This window comes from Eptatretus burgeri, chromosome 17 (genome assembly GCF_056783735.1).
Source record: "Eptatretus burgeri isolate ZD-2024b chromosome 17, Ebu_testis_v1, whole genome shotgun sequence".
In the NCBI taxonomy this organism is placed as follows: Eukaryota; Metazoa; Chordata; class Myxini; order Myxiniformes; family Myxinidae; genus Eptatretus; species Eptatretus burgeri.
The window spans coordinates 55,912,252-55,934,135 of record NC_140977.1 but is presented as its reverse complement, the minus strand read 5'-3'; the positions used below and the strand labels follow the sequence as shown (position 1 = coordinate 55,934,135).

The 21,884-nt window shown below is 42.4% G+C and overlaps 1 protein-coding gene across 11 annotated transcripts in view; it reads left to right on the top strand.

The window, feature by feature from the left end:
• MADD (MAP kinase activating death domain) overlaps window positions 1-21,884 on the top strand; it is a 140,499-nt gene that overhangs the window by 68,903 nt on the left and 49,712 nt on the right. For 10 of the 11 annotated variants that reach the window (XM_085861113.1, XM_085861118.1, XM_085861124.1 and 7 more), the window contains 9 exons: window positions 11,355-11,451; window positions 12,319-12,502; window positions 12,876-13,026; window positions 13,129-13,338; window positions 13,526-13,573; window positions 14,555-14,646; window positions 16,296-16,367; window positions 17,920-18,057; window positions 19,052-19,154. In XM_085861113.1, coding sequence (XP_085717239.1) covers window positions 11,355-11,451; window positions 12,319-12,502; window positions 12,876-13,026; window positions 13,129-13,338; window positions 13,526-13,573; window positions 14,555-14,646; window positions 16,296-16,367; window positions 17,920-18,057; window positions 19,052-19,154 — 1,095 coding nt within the window. The remainder of the gene's footprint in view (window positions 1-11,354; window positions 11,452-12,318; window positions 12,503-12,875; window positions 13,027-13,128; window positions 13,339-13,525; window positions 13,574-14,554; window positions 14,647-16,295; window positions 16,368-17,919; window positions 18,058-19,051; window positions 19,155-21,884) is intronic. The other variant, XM_085861119.1, reaches the window with a different exon arrangement.

The following is a 21,884-nucleotide window of genomic DNA, read 5'->3' as shown; positions in this document are numbered from 1 at the left end:
AGAAATTTAAGAGACTGAACCTCTTCCAGTGGATGACCAAGGAAATAGATATGTGCGTTTTTTTTATGATCATTCTGAAGTGAGCGGGAGACTGAGCTTTTCCAGATTCAAGGACACGGTCCATATTATCAGACCGGCATCTCATAATTTCAAGACAGACAGAGATGTATATATATATATATATATATATATATATATATATATATATATATATATATATATATATATATATATATATATATATATATATGAACATGGCTCACAAAGTGGGTACACTACTGGTACACAAAGGCAAAAAAAGGTTTAGGGAAACATGAAATGCAACCCATTGTGTTAATCTGCATGTATTCAAATAGCTAAATCTAAATTTTTAGACCTGCAGCATGTCCGGTTTTAAAGTTACCATTGAATATATACAACACTGTAAATACACGTTTGAATTTCGAGCTTGGCGTCAGCGTGATGTACGGAATCAGATGAAAAAAAACAACACAAATATTATATTTTGGGATAAGAAACAGATAATTTTTACTCTGACAGGAAAAATAAAAAAACAACACATTTTGAGAGAGTCCGATGTTATAAATTACGAAGAAAACACAGACGAGTTCAGTTGCAAAGAAAGCCACACTTGTAAGCGAAAAATAACGTTAAAATCGAATCTATTTCTTTCGAACTTTTGAAAATAATCACTTTAAACATGAAAAGAAAAACATAATTGTTACCTCTCGGATCCGCACGAAGCACCAAAGAAAATTCTAGCATTGGTTAAAATGAATAATTATCAGACAAATGCGAGTCACCTCATTCGGCTCGGCGTCCTCATGCTGGATTCGTACATTACGGCTCTCGCAAAGACACGGACACGAAGACAAACGCTGCGCTCGACGGCGAACGGAAATGTGCTGATACGCTTGCAAATGCCTATTATATCCATCAGTCGGGGAAGTTTGCAAGACGGCAAGATTTTTACATGCTAGCGTTATTTGCGTCCGACGAGAGATGATGATTCGTACATAATGGGACTGACACGAAAATCAAGACTGGATTACTTGCGGTCCGAATTTTATTTTCTGATCACAATTTTGATCTATATTTTTCTGCCGTTAGACTCTGTCATATTTCCAAGAAATTAAGGGAGATTTGGAATAAAAATCATAAGAAACATTATTAACACTGGACTCCTTATTTTTCTCGATGCAGTGGACACGAAGCGTTATTGGTCTCGGACCTGGCTTAGACATGTATGCACTTAATTTAGGAGAGGATAACTCAACTGTTTTAGGCTAATATGAGCCCAAGGAACAACTTGGGATGTGTGCCAAAATCTCTATCTGGGACAAACAGCCCGGAAATGACCACGCCCTTTTTAAAATCTATGCACCCTATTATCACTCACTCAGCCTGCTTTTGATTTATTCATAGCACCAGTGCTACAAGATCCAGAGAGAGAGAGAGAGAGAGAGAGAGAGAGAGAGAGAGAGAGAGAGAGAGAGAGAGAGAGAGAGAGAGAGAGAGAGAGAGAGAGAGAGAGAGAGAGAGAGAGAGAGAGAGAGAGAGAGAGAGAGAGAGAGAGAGAGAGAGAGAGAGAGAGAGAGAGAAAAAAAAAAAAAAAAATAAATAAAGACGACGACTTATCCATCTAGTGTCACAGAGATAATATCTCATTATATTATAGATAATATCACACCATCCAAGCAGCCTTTCAAGCCTACCTTAAGGAAAGGGCATCGCTGTCCCAGTCCTTTGATTACTGGAACACATACGTTTCCCACCTGTTCCCAATAGTCAGGGATCTGACCAATTCTCTGCGCTCTGGAGACTGGATTCTCTCCCTCAGTGCTATGGAGAGGGCAACTTCACTGTTCTTCTTTTTTGGGAGAACAAACTACTCTCGATGGACACCATTATTCCTATAGGACTGCTATCAACTGAAGGAGAAGTTCCCACTCCTCTACAACTCCTACATGAATGGTGCATTTGTCATGAACACCACCAAGAAAGGTAATGGAGTGCCCTTTGATCAGGCGCTAGAGCAGTGCTACAATAGGCCTGCCAAAGTGAGTGGGGGGATAATTGGGGTCACCAGAAAGAAGGAAGCAGAAGCTCTGTGGGGAATTATCAAGCATAAAAAAGACCAGTACGTTGACCTCCTGAAGATGAAGGATGATGTCGAAGGAGAACTCTCACTTCACCACGACTTCAACCCAAGTACTGCAACTAAGATAGTTGGGATGGTGCAAGACACAGAGGAGTATCTCCTGAAGGTATACAGTCCCCTACAAGACCAGGTAGCACTGAAGAATGTTCTCACTGTAGAAATTGTGACCAATGTAAATGTAGACAAGTTGTTGTGCTGTATGAAGGAGGGCAGCACTGCTTGTGCTAATTTTATCGATGATCGACTCAGAAATAGGTCGATATCGATACACTCAACTATTAGCAAAATCAAGTTTACGTTCCCTAATACCACCTTGAAATTGGCTCCCAAAGCAGACATCAAAGATGAGACAATCAAAGCTCTTATGTTTATTGAGTATGGGAGTCACCTGGGGTTCACTGTTGAGGAGCTACTCAAGCATGAGATCACCAACTCTGCATTCTTCTTGGTTGACGAAGATGGTTACTTGAGGAAGAGTACCAAATCACAACTTGGGACTGAGCTGCTGAAGTTGTGCCCACTAATAGATAAAAAAGGGCCAGAAACCTCCCCACAAACCCACGCCATCATTATCGACTTCATGGCCTTGGTGAGAAAGGTCCCCTTAAAGAAACTTGATCCGCCCGTCAAGACATTCCATGACTTTGCTATTGCCTTGACATCTATGGTCACCAAAGCTGGGCACAACTGTGATGAGATCCATTTCGTTTTTGATGCTTACAGAGAGGACAGCATCAAGAATGGAGAGAGGCGAGAAGAAGAAAGTCAAAATAAATGATTGTCCTTGATGTGATATCACCAAACCAAAATGTTCCAGTGGTATTAGAGAACTTTTGGTCATCTTCCATCAGCAAAACTGCTTTCCAGGCATTCTATGTTGAGTGGCTCACCACCAATTACCACGGAACCAAACCTCTATACCTCGGTATATCACCACAGGCATGGATGGTGTCAGCTGTGCTTCTCCATTCCCTCGGCTCAACTGCACACACGAGGAAGCTGATGACAGGATGATGTTCCATGTGCAGGACATTCTAAGTCACCGGTCAGGACCTACTTCCATGACGCTGTCATCAGGTGACACAGATGTTTTTGTATGCCTGTTATACCACATCACAGTCAATTGGTGAGATCTTGGCCTCCAAGAGCTTTGGCTCGTCCGCAACTCAGGAGTGAAAAGATCAATATTACCACTCCACGATATCTGCATAGCACTGGGAGACGAGCTCACAAAGTGTCTCCCAGCACTCCATGCGCTGACTGGGTGCGATACAACCAGCAAGATATCAACTAAACTTGCAGCCCTGAATGCTGTCCGCAAACCAGGAAATTCCTCTCTGATCCTGAATTTTGACTGTCCCCAGCTAGCAGAAAGTGCAATACAGATGGCAGAGACATTCTTGGTCAAGTGTCTCAAACCATCAACAGACCTGGAGACATTTGATGACCTGCGTCTCACTGCATTTGATAGCAATGCCCTCAAGATGGACTTTGAGAGAACCACTTGCACCTCAACTAATGCAAGGAAACATATCCATAGAGGCTATTACCAACAGCAGCTGTGGGTCCAAGCCCCATTTCGAGATGCCACCCTGATTATGAATGCCGAGTCTTATGGGTTTGTAAGAAGGGGCAGTTTATTAGTCCCTGAGATTGTGATCTCCAAACCCAAAGGCCTGCCAAATGCCTGCACATGTGGCAAGTGTGCTCGCAAAAATGAGTGTTCCTGCAGGGTAGCTGGTATCAAGTGTTGCAAGTACTGCAAATGCAAGGGAGGTGATTGTTGTAAAAACCCTATCACTGAATGAACACTGCTCATCATCCTCATACCTGGACTCTGTTGTGTTACTCCATGTTCCTGACCCTGGTTTACGTGACACGTAAACAGTATTAATGTGGTTTTAAAAGTTGTATTGTTGGTGGTTGGGCAATTTCCCTGCTGATCTTTGAAACATTTAAGCTCTCCAGATACTGCTGCCTACTAGAGTATTAAGTTTTGTTTTTTATTTTTCATTTTAAGTTAACATTCCATTGATAATAGTATGTAAATGATTGAAAATACAATTTTTTTATATTAATCAAATGCGCGCTTTCTTTCTTTTTAAAAAATCCCTCGTATTGTTCAAATTCCAAATTGTCAGTTCAACTCTAGTTGATGACACAAATCTTCGAACTTTGCTCTAAGTCCAGAAAGTTTAAGTTAATAAATATATGGCAATTCCAGTATGTATGGTAAATAAAACGGTTTTTAGCCATTTTCTCATAAAAAAATATCAAATTAGAAATTTTACACTCTTCTATGACCCCCCTAAATAAATAAATAAATAAACATGGCCATTCTGAACATTTTGAGCACCTCAGAAAATCTGTAGCTCCAACGGTTTAGAAGATACAGCTATGTCAGAAGTCGCACTTTCGATGAAAAAGGGTGTGGTCATTTTAAAAAGGGTGTGGTCATTTTCGGGCTGTTCGTCCTGGATAGAGATTTTGGCACACATCCCAAGTTGTTCCTTGGGGTCATATTAGCCTAAAACAGTTGAGTTATCCTTTTCTAAATTAAGTGCATACATGTCTAAGCCAGGTCCTCTACTATATGTATAAATCCATTATTTCATCAGATAGGGTAGATGCCAGAAAACCCGAATGGGGAGACAGAACATCATCAAAACATGAAAGAGACACCAAAGTTCACGTTCTGAGTCACCACACTCAAAATAACTGTCACATAAGAAACGTACAGTAAAATAAAAGATTTTACCAATCAAACTGTAACATTTCTAAGGTTAAAATACCCATATTCTGTTGCTTTAATTCATCTGTAATAAAACAGGGAAATGGAGAGTATGATATTGCCTGTTTCTACAGGTTCCCCAAGATGTCCACTTTCATTTCTGACCATTGATTTTGTCTAAATAACTCATAATAGTTTTATGTGGAATTTCCCACAAACATACCACAGCATACCCACTTTGTGAGCCATGCACATGTGTGTATGTATGTATGTATATATATATATATATATATATATATATATATATATATATATATATATATATATATATATATATATATATATATATATATTATCACGGGTCTGGCCGGTTGGGTTAATCCCCCCCCACCCCCCCCCACGACCCAATCGTGATGGATGGGCGGATAGCCGAGCGGTTTTCGTTTGGAGGCGGACACGTGATCCTCAGTGATTTATAGGGGGAGGGGCAGGGCGGCAATGGGGGAGCGACGGCAGCACAGCACAAGGGGGTTTACACTCGAACCCATGACAGATACACGGACACAACAACTTCAAATAAAAAAGAGGATTTCATTAAAATGGAAATATTTACAAGTGTAATTCAAAATGTAATAATAATACGTGACGTAAATTAAGCCTAAAGTCAAGGCGCCTCTACACACGGACTTTAATACAGACAAGGGGAAAACAAAATAAAAGAAAATCCTCCTGATATTATGGCACTTGGCTTGGTCCAGGGATGGTCTTTATTACCTTCGCATTCTGCGAAAGGTTATGTTTTGGTCGGCGTGTATTTATTTATTTATTTATTTATTTATTTATTTGTTTGTAATTTTGTGATTCGTATAACTCAAAAAGTATTAAACCGAATTGCATGAAATTTGGTGGGATGATTGGTTATTAGCCAGGAAGCATACGATTAGATTTTGGGATCGTTCGGGTCAAAGGTCAAGGTCAAGGTCACAAAAAGGTCAAAATTGTCTTTTTACGATAACACGGTCAATTTTTATTCAATTTGCATGCAACTAACGCCAAAATGTTCAGAATTCAACGCCTCATCTTGTGATATGCAATATGACACAATGACGCCCATACTCTTGTTACCGGTTGGGGTCAAAGGTCAGGGGGGTCACGACCTTGAAAAATATGCGGTTTTTGTCATAACGCGGTCAATTCTTGTCCGCTTTACATGAACCCAGCACCAAAATGTTCAGAATTTAATGACCAATCTTGTGACACAATGACGTCATAACACATGTCACCGGTTGCGGTAAAATGTCGGGGGGGGGGGTCACGCCCTTGAAAAATATGTGGTTTTCGGCAGAACTCAGTCAATTCTTATTCGATTTGCATGAAACCAGCATCAAACGAGATTACCTTCTCTTGTTGAAACGTTGTATTCACCGAGCTTGCGAGTGAAGACTCGCCAAAACGACGTGAGTTGATTGTTGTTTAGTCCGTAGCCCCCGAAAGTCGGGGGGTCATGACATTGTAGATATGTGGTTTGTGTCATAAGACCATTCATATGAAACCAGTTCCCCACACTCATACCAAGAACAAAAAAGTAGTGGCGGTGAAGGTATGCGCTCTATGAGTGCCCGTTCTAGTTGAACTTTGGGATTGAGGTGCTTCGTCCTGCATGGGAAGACGTGCCAAAAAATGATGCCGAGCCGCTCTCTGGACGGGAAAAGTATGTGAGGTAATTTGTGAGGTGATATTCAACACCAGGGCTCACCATTCACCAACTGCCGTGCTGCAGCTTCTTCGTCGATCGCGCTTACTGACCCGCTGCTTTGCAGAATGGCGCCGTTTCTTCAGTGAGATACACGAGGCTTCGAGGTCCTTCTCACATGACCCAACCAAGAGTCAATAGCCAGCATCCTGCTCCAACACACGAGCCAATTCCCCTCAGCACGAATACGAGAATCGTGCCATCTTCTTCATGCGTCAAAGGAAAGCCAGTTGTAATGCCCTGATCTTTCATGCGATCTCCTAGCTCTCTCGTCTCTCGACCTCGTGCGTCCCTTACCAACTCAAAACTAACAAATCCAAAACCTCTTCCTTCTGACGTCACGCTCCTCAATTATCCACCTCCGGGCATGGCTTGTTGGCACGAAACCCGGGAAGGCCGGGCTTCTCGCCTGCTTGGACATGCAGCTGTCTTATTGTTGTGGTGGTGTTTGTTATAAAAACGCAACTCTTTTCATGGCTGGCTTGTAAATACAAGAATGCAGGAAAGTTCACAGGGGGCAATTACATACTGAGGGAAATTCTTCTTAATCCCTATGTAATTAATACAGCACCACCACCCCCCCCCCAATGTGGTGACAAGTAACACTTAAGCTCACAGTCTCCCTACTGGATTTACATCGAGATGTCTCCTACACGTCCACAGATCAAGCAACTCTATACAATTCTAACTTTCTTATGAAATTCCTCCATCTACCTCCACAACCATATTTATATATATAATACAGTACTACATCTCGAGAGGTATATAGTTGCTGTCTGCCAATCAGTGGGATTGGGGTAGTGTACGATGCAATGTTGAGTCCTCTGCCAAAAGGGAGAGAGGGTTTTCCAGACTGTCTGAGAGGTTATTAATGTTGAGTCCTCTGCCAAAAGGGAGAGAGGGTTTTCCAGACTGTCTGAGAGGTTATTAATGTTGAGTGACCAGGACAGAAACCAAACTGATGGACAGATATCAGGCTCTTTGAGAAAACGAGACATCAGTGGTGATCAATTTCATGATTTTGGTGTGTGGAATTCTCAAACACAAGAAAACTGAATTTTTGTGCTTTTGTCTTGACCTCTTGGCTATTTCTTGTTATTTAATTGACTCATCAAATGAGTTGATTTTCACTCCCAGGTGTTAAACCCTTTTTACCACTCAGCCCGAATTGGGCTAAGGGGTATTGTCGTCACAGGCGTTGTCGGGGCGGGCGTCCAGGCGTCTGTCAACTTTTAGTTTCCGTCATTTTTTGAGGAGAACGCCTTGTCCGATTAAATCCATTTTTGCAGGGTATGTTGGGGTTGAGTAGAGGAAGGTTCTTTCGAAAATGGGCGCTCTGCGATTTTCAATGTGGCCTCCATGGCAGCCATCTTGAAATTGGTTTCCGTCGATTTCGAGAACGCCTTGTCCGATTAAATCCATTTTTGCAGGGTGTGTTGGGGTTGAGTAGAGGAAGGTTCCTTTCGAAAATGGGCACTCTGCGATTTTCAATGTGGCCTCCATGGCAGCCATCTTGAAATTGGTTTCCGTCGATTTTGAGGAGAACGCCTTGTTCCTTCTCCAATCTCATCGTTTCTTTCAATTGGCTGATTTCCTTTTCCTGTTTCATTCGTCGTTCTTTCACTATCTCCGCGTCCTTCAACCTTGCTTTCTCCTTTAGTTGTTATTGTCCTTCTTTTTGTTTCCTCTCCCACTGTCTCTCATGTTCTTCCTTCTCCAATCTCATCATTTCTTTCAATTGGTTGATTTCCTTTTCCTGTTTCATTCGTGGTTCTTTCACTATCTCCGCATACTTCAACCTTGCTTTCTCCTTTCGTTGTTCTTGTCCTTTTTTGTTTCCTCTCCCACTGTCTCTCATGTTCTTCCTTCTCCAATCTCGTGGTTTCTTTCAATACTCTTTCTTGCATCTCATTCTTTAATCTTGCTTCTGCTTCTAACTGTTCGATCTGGACAGTGTGGTTCCTTAACATTTCATTCTCCGTTCTCTTTCTTTCCTCTCTCAACATCCTCAGCTCGTTTTGTAATTCCGTCTCTTTGTTTTGGTGTTTCCGTAACTCAGAAGCTTTTCCCCCTAATTTTTTGCTCGTCTCCTCACCTCTTTTGCATGCTTCCTCCCTCATGTCATCCATTCTCTTACCGTATTCCTTGCTCCTCTTCACACCTCTTTCGCATGCTTCCTTCCTCATGTCGTCCATTCTCTTACCATATTCCTTTAGTTGAAGGTTCCTTTCGAAAATAGGCGCGCTGCGATTTTCAGTGTGGCCGCCACGGCAGTCGTCTTGAAATTGGTTTTCGTCAATTTCGAGAACGGCTTGACTTGTCCGATTAAATGCATTTTTGCAGTGTGTGTGTTGGAGTTGAGTAGAGGAAGGTTCCTTTCGATGTTCAGGGCAATCCGATATCCAATATGGCGGCTGGAGCAGCCATATTGAATTTGGTTTCCGGACAATAACTTGAGAACGGCTTCACACATTGATTTTATTCTGGCGAGGTATAATGGGGTTGAGTAGAGGAAGGTTCCTTTCCAAAATGGGCATGCTGCGATTTTCACTGTGGCCGCCACGGCAGCCATCTTGAAATTGGTTTCCATCAATTTTGAGGAGAACGCCTTGTCCGATTAAATACATTTTTGCAGGGTGTGTTGGGGTTGAGTAGAGGAAGGTTCCTTTCGAAAATGGGCACTCTGCGATTTTCAATGTGGCCTCCATGGCAGCCATCTTGAAATTGGTTTCCGTCGATTTTGAGAACGCCTTGTTCCTTCTCCAATCTCATCGTTTCTTTCAATTGGCTGATTTCCTTTTCCTGTTTCATTCGTCGTTCTTTCACTATCTCCGCGTCCTTCAACCTTGCTTTCTCCTTTAGTTGTTATTGTCCTTCTTTTTGTTTCCTCTCCCACTGTCTCTCATGTTCTTCTTTCTCCAATCTCATCGTTTCTTTCAATTGGTTGATTTCCTTTTCCTGTTTCATTCGTGGTTCTTTCACTATCTCCGCATACTTCAACCTTGCTTTCTCCTTTAGTTCTTGTCCTTTTTGTTTCCTCTCCCACTGTCTCTCATGTTCTTCCTTCTCCAATCTCGTGGTTTCTTTCAATACTCTTTCTTGCATCTCATTCTTTAATTTTGCTTCTGCTTCTAACTGTTCGATCTGCACAGTGTGGTTCCTTAACATTTCATTCTCCGTTCTTTCTTTCCTCTCTCAACATCCTCAGCTTGTTTTGTAATTCCGTCTCTTTGTTTTGGTGTTTCCGTAACTCAGAAGCTTTTCCCCCTAATTTCTTGCTCGTCTCCTCACCTCTTTTGCATGCTTCCTCCCTCATGTCATCCATTCTCTTACCGTATTCCTTGCTCCTCTTCACACCTCTTTCGCATGCTTCCTTCCTCATGTCGTCCATTCTCTTACCATATTCCTTTAGTTGAAGGTTCCTTTCGAAAATAGGCGCGCTGCGATTTTCAGTGTGGCCACCACGGCAGTCGTCTTGAAATTGGTTTTCGTCAATTTCGAGAACGGCTTGGCTTGTCCGATTAAATGCATTTTTGCAGTGTGTGTGTTGGAGTTGAGTAGAGGAAGGTTCCTTTCGATGTTCAGCGCAATCCGATATCCAATATGGCGGCTGGAGCAGCCATATTGAATTTGGTTTCCGGACAATAACTTGAGAACGGCTTCACACATTGATTTTATTCTGGCGAGGTATAATGGGGTTGAGTAGAGGAAGGTTCCTTTCCAAAATGGGCATGCTGCGATTTTCACTGTGGCCGCCACGGCAGCCATCTTGAAATTGGTTTCCGTCAATTTTGAGGAGAACGCCTTGTCCGATTAAATACATTTTTGCTGGGTGTGTTGGGGTTGAGTAGAGGAAGGTTCCTTTCGAAAATGGGCCTGCTGCGATTTTCAATATGGCCACCATCTTGAAATTGGTTTGCGTCAAGGGGCTGAGGGGTTATGCCGCTTTGCGGTGCTATTTTCACCTCCGCCACCGAAGGTGAAGGCGGTTATGTTTTCACTCCTTTCTGTCTGTTCGTTTGTTTGTTTGTCTGTTTGTGTGCAGGATATCTCAAAAAATTGTTGATGGATCCGGATGACATTTTGTGTGCAGGTTCGGTGTGTGACGAGGGTGAACTGATTCGATTTTAGTGAAGATCCGGATCCGGATCCGCCGAGTAGAATTATTTAAGTGATTCTTCACCATTGAGAGATAGGGCCCAAAACGATATATGGCACGATATCTCAAAAAGTTATGGATGGATTCAGTTGAAACTTGGTGGACATGTTGGGTGTGTGTCAAGGAAGAATTGATTCAATCTTGATGAAGATCTGGATCCGGATCCGGATCCGGATCTGATAATTTTTGAAGTGATTCTTCACCATTGAGAGATAGGGCTAAACCAATAGATAGCACAATATCTCAAAAAGTTCTGGACAGGTTGGGTGTGTGTCAAGGAAGAATTGATTCGATTTTGGTGAAGATCCGAATCCGGATCCGACTCCTAGAATTTTTAAAGTGATTCTTCACCATTGAGAGATAGGGCTCAAAAACTATATATAGCACAATATCTCAAAAATGTATTGGGCCAGATATGTTCTCGTGGATCAGGCATTACGGGGTGGAGATGTGCGCTCTACCGAGTGCCCTTCTTGTTTGTTTTGGAAATACTATTCACGTGCTCGCTGTAGAGTGAAGCACTTGCCTCTTGGGTTTGATTGTGTTTCAGGAACCAAGCGGGCTCTTGTGGACCAGAAGTCTGTGATAAAACACTCACCAACGGTGAAACGTGTACAAGCACAGAGCACAAACAAAACGAGCAACAGGTTAGTCTCTTCCCTTTTGTTTTTCCTCAACTTGCTCTTTCTTCCTGTTGATTTGCCTCGTTATATATTCCATTTTTAACACTGCTGTGTGCACAGAACCCCATGAAAATGTTATAGCTATATATCAATGATGTAAACCTGCCCTTATTCCAAATGTCTGGACCATTGTGAATCAAGTGCTTGTCTGTCTAGTTCAAAATCGACTTCTGTGCATCCGACGTACGTGCTTACAGAACTTTTAATGTGCTGTTGTTAGCAACAAGGGTAGGATGGTGAATCGTACTTTGTGCCAAGGCCATAAGTCATTGTTGTTGACCTACTGTGCTCTTTGTGCTGGGAATTGTGGCTAATTCATATTAGACCTGGGCTATTTGTTTACTCTGTACTTGGGTGCTGGAACAAGCTTGTACCGTATATACATTAGTCTAGTCTTGGGCACATTCCCGTCCAATTGGAGTGGAAGCTTTTGCGTATCTTCAGAGTATAATTCTCCAGGATGTCTACATAGCCAGTGCAGGGCATCATGAAAACCATGCTGCCAATGTGCTCTCGAATACCGATCGTCTTGCTGGACACTCTTTATTTTACTCAACACCCAATCCAATAAACTTGGATGTTTTTGTTGATCGGAAACTTATCGGTGACATACTGTTCCATCTTGTGGTCCTGTTCGCCACCATTGTTTATTTAATTTCTGTAAAAGCAGGAAACGTGGTTCGAGATATTGGTTACTAATACCATCAAGAAGAGTTACTAATGGCCTCGATTGCTGTTCTTTTAAAGGTCCAGGTCTAACTTGAAACACCCTTTTATTATTAAAAAAAAATAGCCAAGGGAATAATGTTGTGTGTGTGTGTTTTTATGCAGTGAAAATCAAATCTTCCTTAAAGAGGTTGTGAGTGAAGTCCAAGAGGGCCAGGGAGTTGGTTATTTCAAACTCAAGAGGGTGCGGCGGCTCATGGAGTCGGAAGGTCTTCGTGCCTTTGTGCTCGCACGTCTCGCACGTCCCCTGCACAGCGACGAGACTCGGCCTGAAACCCTTCCGGACTTTGTGAGTCCCACAGAGTGTATGTGCATTGCTGGGCTTTCCTTTTCGTTGCACTTCATCAATGTTTGTTCCTCTTCATCGCACGATGCGTGATTTATTTTCGTTCTCTACTCTTCATTCCCTAACTGTTTCAAACAGCACATCTCGACTAACACTCTTTCCCCACCCTTGTATTTGATTCGTTGGGGTTTCTTCGAGCTGTGGACTTTCAGTGAGGATCCCTTGGTCCACTGATAATGATGATGTATCTTATCTGCCTACAAAATTGGGGGGGGGGGGGAACCTTCAAGGTTTTCATGGAAGGAAAGTTGTTTGAGTGAATTTGGGCCCTCGCGCCATTTCACCTTTACTTTCCTCTGTTGTGTATCCTGTGCAGGAGGTGACGAGAAAGGTGTACAAGGGTGTCCTGGACCTTCTAAAATGTTGCGTGTGTGGCTTGGAGCACAGCTACAGCCGAGCAGGTCTCGGGGGCATGGCCAGCATGTTCTCTCTGTTAGAGCTGGCCCATTCGCATTATTACAGCAAAGGTCTCCTTGTACACGACATTCTTTAAAAAAAATGCCTCATGCACTGCTTATGAGGATCGTCCATGCAAATTCCATCGTATATCGTTTCGCCGTTCTTTCCAGAGTCCGATAAGAGGAAACCACCGCAAGACGATTCGAGCCGGCAGAGCGTACTGGGAATCGGGGTGCGACGAGCGCCCGGAGGGTCTTTGGTTCCGGCAACAAGCCAAACCGCTGTCCAGGTGCTCGGTACCCCAGCGGCGCTGGGAGATGAGACGGGCTCTAAGGCGGACACCCACAGCCTCAATGAAGAGAATTTTGCAGCTTCCATCGGTACATCATTGTTTGATGTGAACGCAATGGCATGATCAAAAAATTTGGGAATGATTAATTTCACCTCGTCATAATTCACATCATTGGCTTTTTACCCTGTTGCTCTTCCGACCAAAATCTCATTTTATTTTTTTCCATGTAACCTCATCTCTCACCTTTTAACCCCAAAATGCACACTTGTGAGCAGCTATGTGGGACAAGAATCAGCAATCTCGCTGTCGTTCCAGTAAACACAGTAAGACGTGTCGTCTTTTGATCCCCCTAATCGCATGCTGTCCTGTTCTCTACACTTTTTCAATGGTGTAAGGCTTCCTTTCCCGCTTCCTGAAGCTCGTTTGCACGAGACGCAAGTGGTTGAGGGGGCCGAGTGGTTTTACCCAGTGAGGCTCTGACCTTCGAAAGCGGTGCGTTAACATTCTGTTCACATTTACGCTCGGCAGACAGCCTGATGTTGTCATCACGTAAGGTTGACTGTGAGGTTTGTCGGTTGGAAGGATCGTTCTTTTAGTGATCCCAAATTTGACCTCTCCCACTTGCAGCTTCGCTCGCAATTTGTTTTTTTTTTCCTCATTCGTTACTCGGACGTTGTGACCAAATTTGTTGAAGCCATGACCATGGCCACTTGTCTTGTAAACAGAACGATAGTCTTTCTCCAATTCGGCTGAGGTTGCCCGGTTTAATCTGGGCTCGCTGCCAATTTAACGTTTAAACCACATGTTCTCTCGGAAACCCAGCTATCTTAGCTGCTTAACGCAGAGTGGAAAGAAACCTTCTCTTTGTTAATAAACAATGATTTAAGGCGCTTGGAAGAGCTTGTACGTATTTGTTGTCGTACTTGGGAGAAAGATTCATGCATTGTTGTGATTTTACATGAATTGTGAGGACATAAGCAAACTATGGACAAACGTTTATTTCATGAGATTTGAACCCGAGTTTCCTGCATCATTACCCTGGAGTTCAGATGGGAACGCCGACAGGCTGACCCCTTTCCTGTGCATTGCCGTTCTTTTCTCAATGCGCAGCCTCGCCCTTTGCGCACACTGCTGCCCTCCCTTTTCCATCCACCTTCACTGCCACGTGCACAGAGCCACCTCATTGAGCCCCCCCCCCCTTGCACTGTGACCTTTTCTGCTCCCCATCGTGCATGCCTGAGAGTCCATTCACTTTTGTCAATCATCCATGACCTCCTCTTGTGCGCGCTTTTTGTTTTGAGCAGAACAGCAAGGGACAGGCGGCTTGGGAGTGGCGAGAGACTCGGATTCTCGCTTGAGCTCGGACAGTGCAGTGAGTGGCCTGTCTAGCGCTCGGGTAAGCGGATCGCGTGCTCGCCGGCACGTGGTACGAATGCACGTAACGTCTGCTCGTCGTGTTTTGGTCGGAGTAAGGAGTACTCCTCGAGTACCTCACCCATAGGTTGTTTGGCTCTCCGAGCGTTCTCATTGAACAAGTTACCTGAACTCGTTTAAATCTTGTGTGTTAATGTTTTTTGTGTTCAGTGCAGTTTAATGTGTTTTTTGCTGTTGTTGTTTTTTAATTTTAAATATCTTTCAAACATGCAGCATAAAAAGTTGAGAGAGATAGAGATATATAGATATTGATTAGACATATAGTAGGATGGGCCTTTTGGCTCATCATGCCTGTGCCATAACCAACACTCCATTATCTTTCTCAGAGAGATTGAATCGAAATTCTTTAAACAAACTTATTTTGTTGGTTATGACAACATGGTGCAAGGAAGCCATCTTCAGCACCTTCTGCCCCATTAACCATCAACATTAGTGCCAAGTAGGAGCCAAATGTGTGAACCATTTGCTTCACGTCTTCGGGCTCAGCGTACTTGCGCATGCTCAGTTCCCTTGAAAAAAGTAACCATGGAAATTCCGCTAGCTCCCAGACTCGTGAAGTGGGTTGTTTTAAGCTCCATTGTTCAGTGTTTAAGGGTTGTAGAGAATTTCAGTAGATTACCTCCCTTCACACTGTCATGCTTCAACAGGTACTCACATTGGACTTCCATGGGTCTTTGTGAAACAGAATGTGTTGAAGACATAATCTGTTGCATTGTAAAAACCTTTGGGTGGATCTTCCGTTCAAACTTTTCCAACTTATGATTTTAATCTTCTCAAACTCGTCACGTAATCCTCTGTTTTTCTTTCAATCAACTCCTTTAAGGGTTAACGGTTACCATGTTATCGTTTTTTTTGGTTCACCTTTTGTTCTGATTCTTTCAAAACCAATTGTGTAGTTAGCATAGTTAACTTTAACTAGATATTATCACTTCATTCAAAGTGAATTGTTTTGTTCATTGGTGAAACGATTCTGGCTACAACTGAGCATGCACCACCACCACCACCACCACCACCACCACCACCACCACCAGCACCAGCACCATTAAAATGGTTGCTAAAATGTCGAAGTGACGAGGGATCGATTGTTTTGAAGGCTAAAGAATAGGGGGTGGTACATGCCATGCAGGTGAAGTGATGACCTGACACCACCACGTTCGGTCCCATCTCCGAACGACATCACTGTTGCGAGATAAACCACATGATACTACTTTCTCTCAAACCCTTTTGTCGGCACAACTGTGCTACATAAAGGATATTTTCAATACATTTGGGCAAAACATTTTGGATTAAAGAGGGTCGCCATTGTACATGTTGTGAGGGGTAGAGCTGAAAACCAATGATGTGTGTCTGACGACTGGTCTCGACACAGAGAAAATTTATTCTGATTAGACCATGGGAGAGAGCAACGCGACCTGATCAGATCGACCGGGTTGCCTCGTCCAGCTCCAGGCAATGCATGCAGTGGTCCACTCACCCGAGCAAATTGCTCTTTATGTATCAATCCATCCTTTTAAAGTGCTGCTGTTTTGACTGGCATTGCTCACGCCTTTCTGAATGATGTGTAGACTGCTTTGTTTGGTTTGTTTGTAAATATTTGTTTGTTCTGCTCAGGAAAGTAGTCCGGGTGCTTCCCTCCCGAGCCTCGTTAAATCCTCCAGCCAGGAGAGCGAGACCAATACAATGGTGAGAATTTGCTTTTTCACCTCGCATTCCACTATTCACCTGCATCATGTCCCACCCCCTCTTCCCATGTCGTGACTCGATCGTGCCCACCCCTCCAGTGTCGCAGGTCACATTGATGATGAAAACAATTAAAACACTCAGATAATTGTCCTTTCAAATCTTATTTGTCGAAGTTTAAACTTCGAGGTTTGTTGCTGATTTCTCTCAAATGTCTCCAACATTAACAGGGATTTGTCTCCAATATTTACCTTTGTTGTTCAACCATGTTGTGTATGTTTGTTTGTTGTTGCTCCAAACAAATGTTTCTTCATAAAATGTTTGCGTTATCACCAAAAATTTGAGCTTCTCTTTGCTTCCCACGGTGATGTGTCCCTCAAATGACGGTCCTATTGATTTCATCCATATAATAGTTCTACCTGTCCCTCTGCAGATGTACACAACCCTTCAGGATTGAGTCTCATGTTCTATTCCCCATATTTCTAGTCTGGTCTTTTTCTGATTGCAGCTGCGTGAGTTCGTGAGCAATGGCTGTTTAAAGATTCTGCTTCCGTTCAAGGATGAGAATTGTCTTTGTAACTTCCTTTGAACAAGACGATGATCATTCTGAATTCCATTTTTAGACCCTCGTGGAGGATCTCGAAGTCTTACTCACGTTGTTGTTGTTGTGGACTTTTTTGTTTCACAGCCTACAGTTTTCATCGAAACTTCCTGAAACTTTGCATATATATGTAAAAACACCCTGCGCAGACAGTAACCATCTCCGATTTTGAAAATTCCTCCGAGAAAAAAAAGTTATGACGTCAAAATATCTTCGCTAATGGAAATCGCCTAAAAAAATATTTCAAACTAGGCAAACTTTTTAAATTCTGTTTGCGGAAATCGAACAGGGCATTAGCAGAGATGAATTACCACCGCACATATGATACATCACTATTACGTCATATCAATTTTTATGACGTCATTCCTATTTTTTGACATTTTTTGTTTCACAACCCAGAGTTTTCATTGGATCTTCGTGAAACTCGCCATGTATATGCAGAAAGCCCACGCGCAGGCAGTAGCCATCTCCGATTTTGGAAAATCTTCCTAGAAAAAAAGTTAACGTCCTATCGCCGCTAATGGAAATCGCCTATACCATTATCTCCGAAACTAGGCAAGCTGTTTGAATTTTGTTTGCGGGAATCAAGCCGGGCATTAGCACAGATAATTTATCGCAAACCTGATACATCACAATGATGTCATATTCGTTTTTATGACGTCATCATTAAGAGGACGAGGATCTTAGCTCATTCGAGATTTTTATTTCCACCTTTGGCTTCTCACAGATGAGTCGTGGACATGCTGCTGGTTTGCATGCCAGAATATTGTTGTACTGTATGAGTCGTACAACCGTGATGTTATTGTGCAGTACAGTTTATTATCGACAGGAAATTATTTTCTTTTCCTCACTACAGTCTAAAATGTAAGTGAAGTTTATTGTCACATGAAGGACTTGTCACATGGCTGTATTTGATATTTGATTGTGGTTGTGCTTTGGGTGATATCTCACCAGCAAAGCAGCAGCTCTGGAGAAACATTGGGAGCCGACAGCGACGGAGGAGGGGAAGGGGTGTCTGGTCCAGGCCAGGCGCCTGCGAGCTTCTTCCGTACTGCGGTGTCCGACAGCGAGTTGGACATTCGTTCAGACCTGGTGAGCAAGCCGACACCGTGTATTTTAAACCCACGCTTGCGTAGTGCAAATCGGGCTTAAGCAATTGGTTTTCTATCTTTCTGCCAGTCTATTTCTATGATTGCGGAACTACTTGACTTTGGTTGAATCTTATATTTTGAACACTACAACACGAATCGGGACATGAACCTGCAGGTTAGTAGTACTTGGGTTCTGAATTTGGTAAATTGTATGGAATTTCGTCCCGAGGGTGCATGCACACGTCGGAGTAAGGTAATTTTCTGTCTCCATGCATCTGGCAGTGAAACAAAATTGAAAATCATTCAAACAGGAAACACTGTTTTTAAGGACATCATGAAGGACACAAACAACAGGCATGAATAACTAATGTAACATGTCAATGCATTGATCGTGGTAAACTTCAGAATCGGTGGGTTTTTGTGGTGGGGTGGGGGTTTCGACAGCTTTTAAAACTTTTATTTTATTTCAATTGAGGTTTATAGTTAAACACTGCAGAATGCAAATCATCTTGCTTCGACTTCCAGAAACCCACACTTGGGCAAAAATCCGTGCCGTCTTGAGCAATCAAACTTGCCAATTTGCTGGAACAAAATTTGCTCTACAGCAGAGTAACTGTGGGATTCAAACAAGAATGGCGTCACCTAGCAATACAGCCACAGAGCTAACCTCGTCCAAAAGATCTGTTTGTTTCTTGCATCTTTTTCTTGAAGATCGTTCCAAAATCATCAGTTTATCCGAGAGGAATTGGCAGAAGGTTCCGCCCTGGACTGTTCCATTTGACCCATCAACTTTGTATGGTTGCCTTCGTGGCTGTTATTCAATGTTCATGAACGAAGCTAATATCGATCGTGCTCGGAAACGCAAAGCAAGAGTTGAAAAGACTCTTCCCATGTCCTTTTTCTCAAGACTGTGTGGGGTAAGGTGTTCTATGAACTCTTGTTGCGGGTTATTACACAGTGGTACGTTGAATAGCTGGTCAATGTGTCTCCCTCAGGGTCCTTTGGAAACTGCGCAGGTTATGAAGCCCACACCCACCATCCTACCACCTGCCCCAGAACTGGATCCACAAAAGGTCTTCATCTATGAAGGATTGCTTGGTAGGTGAACTCCTTCTTGAAATGTCCTACTTTTCAGAACCCTCTGAAACTGGGTTCTTGAACTGTGGTCCAATCAATAAATGTGTGTGGCATGCTCTAATATAATTTGGGGATTGTTGGTTCGCTGCCCCTTTAACATTGGGCTTGTCATCATTGCTTGTTGCATCCAAGCCACAGCCAGGATTCTGACTGATCTAACAGTTATATCACGAGTAACCTGGAGTCTTGTCACGTGATTTCTGCAGTACTTTTGAAAGTTCAATTAATGGAAAAAAAAATCACACCTTTGTCTGAAGTAAGTGGTGTTGTTTAAAACTAGATGGTATTCATAGACTACTTACCCCACACAGTCTTAAGAAGGACGTGGTGTGAGCAGGGGTGCTGAAAAGGGGGTTGGGGTGGGGGGGGGCAGCAGGTGGAGTAACTACTCCAGGGCTCAGACCTAATGGGGACCTATAATTATTCCTTCAATATTTTTTGGTTTCATTTAAGGATTGTTTGTCATGATAAAACACCGGTGGCAACTTTATTTTGTGTCTGCCTCCAAGCCATTCAGGGTGATTCCCCGGCATGCCATTGCCATGGACAGTGATGCCCTCCCTCATAAAATACACCACTGTGGGAACAATTAACTTAATCACAATTGCTGCAATGACGTAAATGAAAACAGGAGTGTTGGCCACGTGTGCATGCACCATCCGGATAAAGTGTGTTCAACAAATGTACATGTAGGAATAAGTGAATAACACTCCAATCTCCCTGAAACATGGCATGTGTTTCTGATGACGAAAATACAGAAACCTCTGTACAGGTTGTAAAAATAAATTAAAAACTTGAAGGGGGCCCTACACTAAATATAGCTTCAGAGCCTATTTCGGCTCTTGGCGGTCCTGGGTTGTCAGCCAACTGTTCTGGTGGCAAGTTTGTAATTACATCTATCTGCACTTCTGAAGTAGATGTGGACAAATTAAACTTTGAAAAATTCCGATGTACACTCAATGTGCGCTCTATCAAATGGCCGTGTAACGTGGTAAAGTTTCAATTTCCTCTGGTGAAGTTTTCAGTGTACGCTCTTAACAAAATGCAGACACGTATGTACATGCATACATGCATACATACATGCAAACTATGTACGTGACCGATTGCTTAACTCCGCTTTTCGATTTATGTGCGTGGGCTAATACTCCTTCTCGTTCTCCTCCTCCTCCTTCTCCTTCTTCTCCTTCTCCTTCTCCTTCTCCTTCTCCTTCTCCTTCTTCTCCTTCTTCTCCTTCTTCTCCTTCTTCTCCTTCTTCTTCTTCTTCTTCTTCTTCTTCTTCTTCTTCTTCTTCTTCTTCTTCTTCTTCTCCTTCTTCTTCTTCTTCTTCTTCTTCTTCTTCTCCTTCTTCTTCTTCTTCTTCTTCTCCTTCTTCTTCTCCTTCTTCTTCTCCTTCTTCTTCTCCTTCTTCTTCTCCTTCTTCTTCTCCTTCTTCTTCTCCTTCTTCTTCTCCTTCTTCTTCTCCTTCTTCTTCTCCTTCTTCTTCTCCTTCTTCTTCTCCTTCTTCTCCTTCTTCTTCTCCTTCTTCTTCTCCTTCTTCTTCTCCTTCTTCTTCTTCTTCTTCTTCTTCTTCTTCTCCTTCTTCTTCTTCTCCTTCTTTTTCTTCTCCTTCTTCTTCTTCTCCTTCTTTTTCTTCTCCTTCTTCTTCTTCTCCTTCTTCTTCTTCTCCTTCTTCTTCGCCTTCTTCTCCTCCTGCTCCTCCCCCTCCTTCTCCTCCTCCTTCTCCAAATGCAGTGGGAACTTGTTTACATGAAAATCAACCAAACTTAAATAAAAGGTGACGATGGAGTCTAAAGACATTCACACAACACCTGATCAAACAATCACCAAATATCCTCTGTTTAACATGATGGAAAAAACCTTCGCAGCACGTTCCACAAAATCATCGTTCACTGAACAAATTCTTGTGAATCTAAGTATCTGAGATGAAAATACATTGTAACCCATTTTGATTTGTACATTGCAACAAGGAAAGGTGTACAAGATTACAGGGAAACTGAAATCATCAACTTTATGATATACACTTGTACTGAAACTATTCTGTCCAACTCTCACCAACACATCCAGATATGCAGCAACTGTACAATCATTATCACTCCTGTTTGCAATCAGACTATCTGGATAAATCTTGTGAAGCTGCCTGTCAAAAAAATTATAGTTAACCACACAAATATCATCGATATAACGACATGTATGAGATTATTTTGAGAAAATAATGTTCTATCAAACCTTACACATACAAACTTATTAAAAGTTAAAAACCTTGTCATTCACTTTGAAGAGTGAATCCCTCACAAGTAATAAATCTTAATTTGTATATAAAGTTGAAAAATCAAAAACTTCAACGAACTTGATTTTGAGGCATCAAATTCTATCTAAGAACTCTAAATATGAATTAATGTTCCAGGAAGTGTGAATACCAGAATTATTCTCAATTGATAAACAACATTTCCTGAACTGTTACCTAATAACTTGTAAACCTGAGTTAACAATAACTGATAACTGTTTGGTGGAACACTGCCTGGCACCCACAATAAACCTACACTTGTACAGGTTCTTATGAAGTTTAGGAATCCAGAAAAGTCGAGGAATACAAAGATTTACCTCTTTGCATTTAATGCTGAAATTATTAACTAAAGCTTCATGATGATCAGAGATTCTATCTTGTAGTGACTTGTGACAAGGAACATATG